The 6,053-nt window shown below is 49.4% G+C and overlaps 1 protein-coding gene across 1 annotated transcript in view; it reads right to left on the bottom strand.

Annotated features, from left to right (window-relative positions):
- SH3PXD2A (SH3 and PX domains 2A) overlaps nt 1–1,562 on the bottom strand; it is a 226,031-nt gene extending 224,469 nt beyond the window's left edge. Inside the window, exon 1 of the mRNA XM_042818810.1 lies at nt 1,491–1,562. Coding sequence (XP_042674744.1) covers nt 1,491–1,562 — 72 coding nt within the window. The remainder of the gene's footprint in view (nt 1–1,490) is intronic.
- Between the last annotated feature and the right edge of the window lie 4,491 nt (nt 1,563–6,053).

Below are 6,053 nucleotides of genomic sequence, written 5' to 3'. Positions count from 1 at the left end.
TCAAGAACAGACAAGAACATGGAACTGTACTGAAAAAGGCAATATTAGAAACAGCATAAAAAGAGTGGGGTAAAGGGACAGGAAACAGAATTCCCTACTAGAAGCACTGTATAGAGCTGTCTGTAGGAGTTCAGGTTGCTGTTAAAATGCAGTGACAACAGTCATCAAGGAAACACAAAAACATTCCTGCAGGAAAAAGAGGGAAATATTTTCTTCCATGCTGGTAAATAGAAGACATAAATCCCTTTTCTGCAGTTATTTTCCAAAAAAGAAGAAATTAACTTTCATTTCTCCTAGTGCTTGGGAATGTATTGTTCCCAGTCCTTTTGTATAACTTGCTGCTTGGCAGTCATACATCTCTAGAGGCTTCACAGCCTCCGATGCCAAATCACAGTCACCTTTCAGGTGAGATAACAGACTGCAGTGGTGTCAGCCACAGCTCAGTGACAATCTGCAAAAGCAGCCTTTCCTGCCTGGAAAGCAGTAAATGAGCACTAGGCTGAAGACATTGGTCCAGCTGGCACACTGGGAGCAGACTCAGAGCTCCCGATCTTATGAATGGGGCAAAAGATGGTTAATTGTAAAGCTGAATCTCTGACGTGCCGTGCATCTGCAGATCAGCATCTCTCAGCAACATAGTGCCCTCTAGCCTTAACCTGGGTTGCAGCTTAAGCCTTAGAGGAAGATGCTCAGCGATGTGAAATACTAATACAAAACTTTACATCCAGTCTTCAGCCTTATCTTTCATGCACCCCATACAAGTGCCCACCAGTTCCAAAAAAGCCTGGCAGACACGCAGTGCCAGGAAACACAGCGCACTCAGAGCACTTCCACACCACAGGCAGCACCCCTCGGGCTTTTCCTTACCAAACTGGGATGCTTTACCTTCTGTACACAGAAAAACTGTGTATTTAAACACAGCTTGTATTTTGAGAAGAAACTTAAAGGACCACGTGCAGCTAAAACCCAGGAGAATCAGAGCCAGGGAACGAAGGAAAGATGTGTTTTCTAACTATGCAGACGGGCAAACTGTCTGCTGTGAACTCCCGCAGGCAAAGCCACCTCCACACGGTGCCCCGCAGCCCGGGAAGGTCGTCTGCGCCGCTCCGTTAGCAGCAAGGTGTGAAAAGAGGAAGGCAACAGACATGAAAGGGAACCCGAACGCCGAGTCCGCCTCGAGAACCGCGCGAGCCTCCTCTCCGTCCCTCGGAAAAAGTCCGTGTGCAACTTCACGGCAGAAAACGAGCAAAGCCCGCTCAGCACCGGCCGGCTGACCCCACAGCGGTCCCCGTCGCCGCGCCGGGACGGAGACGAGCCGGAGAGCTGCGAAACGCGTCCCACCCCAAGTTCTGCAGTTCACCTCCCGAAGGGAAGACAACTCGCGAAGGATAACGGCCCCGCTGGGTCCCGGCCCCGCAGGCACCGCTCCGCTCCCGCCGCACACGTGCACCGCCCGCCCGCGGAGAGCGCCGGGCCCCGCCGCTACTCACGTAGTGCTTCGAGGGGTTCCTTCTCTTCTCCACGTCCACCACGTTGGCGTCCAGCACGCTGTAGGACAGCATCTTCGCGCACCCCGCGGCTCCCTCCCGGCGCTGGCAGCACCCTCCGCCGCGCTGCCCGCCGCGGCGATGCCGGCCGGCGCGGCGGGCGGGAGCGAAGGAGGACGCCTCGCTGCCGGCTCCGCCCCGTCCGCGGCGGCGGCTCTCCCCGCTCCCGGAGGCAGTCCGGCCCCGCGCCCGCGCCCTGCCCGCAGCCTCCGGCTAAGCGGCGGCGGGAGGGCGAGGCCCGACCCCGCCTCGAAGGGGCGCGAGGGGAGCGGGAGCCACCGCCCCGTGCGGCGGGGGGGCGCGGCCTGCCCTGAGATGGCGGCCCCTCGCGCCCTGCCGGCGGCCGAGGGCCCCGCTCGGTCCGGGAGCCGTACCCGAGTCGCTGCCTGAGGCTGAGGAGGGCTGGGGCGGAGCGGGTTGCCCGGGGCCCCCCGTCACTGCGGCGAGTGGCCGAAATTTGGCCGGCCCGAGTCCTCAGCACAGTGGGGCCGGTGCCCCGGAGAGGGTGGCTGTGCGACCTCCGACCGGGCTGCAAAGGGATCGGACTCGGAGGAAAGCTGTGCAAACTGTCTGCCAGGGGGATTCTAGCGATGGACCTCCTTTAGCTCTTTCCACACACGTGCAAAAGGAGCCTCGTCTTTCCCTGGTCACACTGCAAGAGCAACCAGCCCCAGAAATGTCACGTGCTTCACAAATCATCACTTTGCTTACCACTAACAAGGGAACTCGGGTGCGATCTCCCAGCCAGTAGCTCACTCCAGGAATTGATATCCACCAAATTAACTGACCTCGCCAAGATCTCTGTTTCCTTCACCAAACGAAGTCTCAACAGTAGCACAAACAGATTTCCCAGTAAGCTCCCACAGCACTGCTGACAGCTACAGACCTGCAAGCCTAGCAGTGTAGAAAGGCCCCAGCTCCTGGCAAAAGGACGTTCCCTATTTACAGGGAAAGAAGGGTCAGCCTCAGTGGGGTTTCATCATATGCGCTATAAGCGCATTTTCTGAATCACAACTTTTGTGTTGCTGTAATGCAACAGAAAGCACAGCAGTGAGAGCTCAGCAGCAAGGCCCCAAGCAGCAGCAAGTGAAGACATGCTCAAATACAACAGCTACACAGAAACAAAGGAAAAAATCCACTTACCTTTGGAAGATCTCAAGTACACAGGGATCTCCAGAGAGATCCCCCTCCTTCCAACTGCCAACCCTTAAATGAGATCTGGGAAAGGTCGGATCCTGGCTCCACCCCTTACAGTTGCTCAGGAGCATTGCTTGCACCTGTTGCTTGCACCTGTGCTCCCCTGGGCTGGCCCTGCCCTCCCACCAGGTGTTCAATCACTGCTTTGTGATTCAGCATTTTCACTACAGCTGTGTTATTAGCTCTCTTAGCCATTGTAAAGCACACACTGAAATTAAATTACACCAAAAGCTGAGCTTGAAGGCTGATGTCTGAAAGTGAGAAGTTGCTGGATGCCACTAGCAGCTTAAGAAGTTGAAAAGAGGAAAAACGGGAGCAAGGCCATAGCATAACTACCTGCTGTATAATGCTGTCCTTCCAGTACACTCTCTCCAGGTGGAGATGCTTGGACCTTTCTCCTACTACACACAGTTCACCAAAACTAGAGAGCTGATAGAAAATGCTCACATCCTGGCACCCCATCCTGAGATGTGTGCTAATGCTAGATTGCCTTCTGGTAACGGGGCGGTTGGAAGAGATGTTCTCAACTACGCCATCCCTTTTTTCCATCAATGCATTCCCTATCCTGCTCTTCTTCGAAGGGCATCCCACCTCTAATCTGCTTGCGTGACACAAGGCAGTAGAGAAATTATTTATACTAGAAACCTTTAGTGTTTAGACTGGCCAAGAAGTCCACGGTGTGCAGAGCAAACAAAGAAAATTCTTCCCTGCAAATGTAAATATTCAAATAACCCATTGATAAAAATATGCTCAGCATGGCTGGTCTTTGGGGTCTTGGATGCCTCTTTCCTGTGAGCCATTATCAATATACATTACACATTCCATCCTCTTCTATCACTCTGTCCAGAAAAGAATAAAGGGTTCCCCACATCGTTTAAAATACTCAGGGTTTGTTTTAAGTCAGCTTTCAAAACATTTCATTGTGAGGGAAAAAGAAAACATACATAATTCTCCAAACACTTTGCCCCATCCTTCCTGACATTCTTACTAACTGGCATCTCCTTACAGATACTCCTTCTCATCTACTTTTGCAAGGGGCTGCTATTTTCAGTCAAACCTTAATGGCACTTGGAGGTTCGTGCTCCCTTGGTGACAACCCCATACTTTCACAGCTTCTAGTTCATTGTTCACCTTCCTTCTGCTCAAGGCAGCTTAACTGTTCGCTGCTCCAATCTTCTCCAGCTGTAAAGCCTGCCCAGCCCTTATGTGTGTACAACCTCCTCGTCTCCTCCATCTGCTGCTTTTACTCTCATTGTCACCTTCTGCTCTCCTTGTTTGTCTGCTGCAGCCATCCATTTCCATAGGAAAAATGTATGTTGCTAGGGGCATGGATTGTTCTTTTAAAATATGTACAACGCCCAGTCTAGTGGGAGTCTGATCCCACACCATTGCAAGACTGGCAGAAAATAACCGAAACCACTTATTGTGCTGCAGGCTTGAGAAAATCTGCTCCTCTCTTCAGCAGCAGCTGGGAAAAGGGAGCTGACAGCACCTGCCCAACCCTTGTGCTTGAGAGGCAGGCTTGGACTGCCCCTGGGACTCAAGGAGAGGAAAGCAGCAAGGAGGGCAAAGCACAGCAGGCTCCTTGGGCTTCGCACATTAAAGAGCCTGTACTTGAGAGGGACCACGAAGACACAGACCCAGGCACTGCAATTTCAAAGGAAAGTTATAAACTCCAGAAATTCTAATCTTAAGTCTCCAAGTATTCATATTTCTTTAAGTCTCAGTTACCGAATTCCTGTCATGACAAAGAATATCAGTACTATTAACAATAAGTTTAATACGTATATGAATATCAACAGCTAATTTAATAGTTCACTTTTACAGAACCGTGGTCCAGTAAAATCCACCTGAGGAGCAGTTTGAAGGATTCAGACTTCTGAAGAGCAATTTGAAAAGCTGCAAAGGAGCTTTCTTTTTTTCTTTTTTCTTTTTTTTGACCAAACAGGTAACCACATTAGCCTCTCAGATGCAGTACAGCTTCACTCCAGCAGCCTCAATTTTATTCTAATTCCACAAAACCTGATGTGACAGAATGCACATGTGATGGTCTCAGAGCTGGAGCACAACTCGTATTTTCATATTGCAAGAGGACTTTGTCATGCTGGCTAATTTTTGCAAATAAGCATTTGAGTTGTAAATTGAAAATACTTGGACCATAAAGTCAGCAAGAAAATAAAACAAGGACCTCATTTTTCTGTGCTTCATTAAAGCTATTTGTAATGCCTCTTATTAATTCGTGGCATATCACTAAAGATAAGTAAATTTCTGTAAATATCATCCAGCACACTATAGCATAACAACCCCTTCTGAGTGGCTTAGTTGCTGTTCAAAGACAATGTTTCCTTCCTGCTTCTGATTTTCTATTTGCCAAGGTCTGCCCTTGGAACACACTGATATTTTCTTGTCCCATTTACTATGAGGAGCCCTAATGGTGCTCACCACCTTTGGGTAAAGCAAAGTGCCTCATGAGCTGAGCCGCCTGTGGGGAGTGTTTCGGTGCTGTGCATGACAAATTAGCCACACAACTCATTACTGGCAACTACAGTTGCATGTGTAATCTGCTAGACATGGTACTAGAGATGTGCCCCTTAGGGTTTTCTTGGCTCTGATGTGTAACAGCACACCACAGAGGCTTTGTTACACCCCCTTCTCAACTTCTGTACTTAGAAAACCTTCAGGCTGCTTTCGATGCAGTTCTTCCACTTCAGGTTTTCAACACATGCCTTTTGATATAAGTGACAAGAATAACAGAGCCTGTCTGGCATTCAGATCTTAAACTCTGAAACACAAAGCACAATACAATCTTTTTTTCCCTTCTATTTTTTAAAAGCGAATCACATCTCATCTTCTTGGGAGATTACTGCTTTTCAAATGAAATTCACTCTTGGGATAAATAGGCTCAGCTAATGTAGTAGAAAGGAGCTGAAGAAACCAGCTGCAGTCCCGCAGAGCAGCCCCACAAGATCAGTAACGAGCCCCTTTGCCCCTCAGCCTCCTCACCAGTATGCTGGTTTATCAACCCAAGTGCAGCCTCGTATCATGGGAAAACTTAAATAATCATTCTCCCTGCTAGCAGTGTACGTGCTTTCCCTATGGTGTAACAGCTTTCAGTTGCACTGTAAAAGAGCTGCTTTACTCTCTTAAATTATAGATCATCCTTTCCTTAAGACAGCTATCTCAGAATTTAACTTCTTCATGGTTAACATTATTTTTCAGTCCTCTCTTACCAGAGTTGGGGATTAAAGACTTGAAACAGCAGTAGGTGCACCTCACGCTCTGTTTAGGGTAGTAGCAGCACACTGCAGA

This window comes from Centrocercus urophasianus, unplaced genomic scaffold, assembly GCF_019232065.1.
Source record: "Centrocercus urophasianus isolate 14NV4802_14NV808 unplaced genomic scaffold, USGS_Curo_1.0 seq_17, whole genome shotgun sequence".
Lineage (NCBI taxonomy): Eukaryota > Metazoa > Chordata > Aves > Galliformes > Phasianidae > Centrocercus > Centrocercus urophasianus.
Note: the sequence above shows the minus strand (reverse complement) of the source record. Positions and strands in the feature narration are given on the sequence as shown.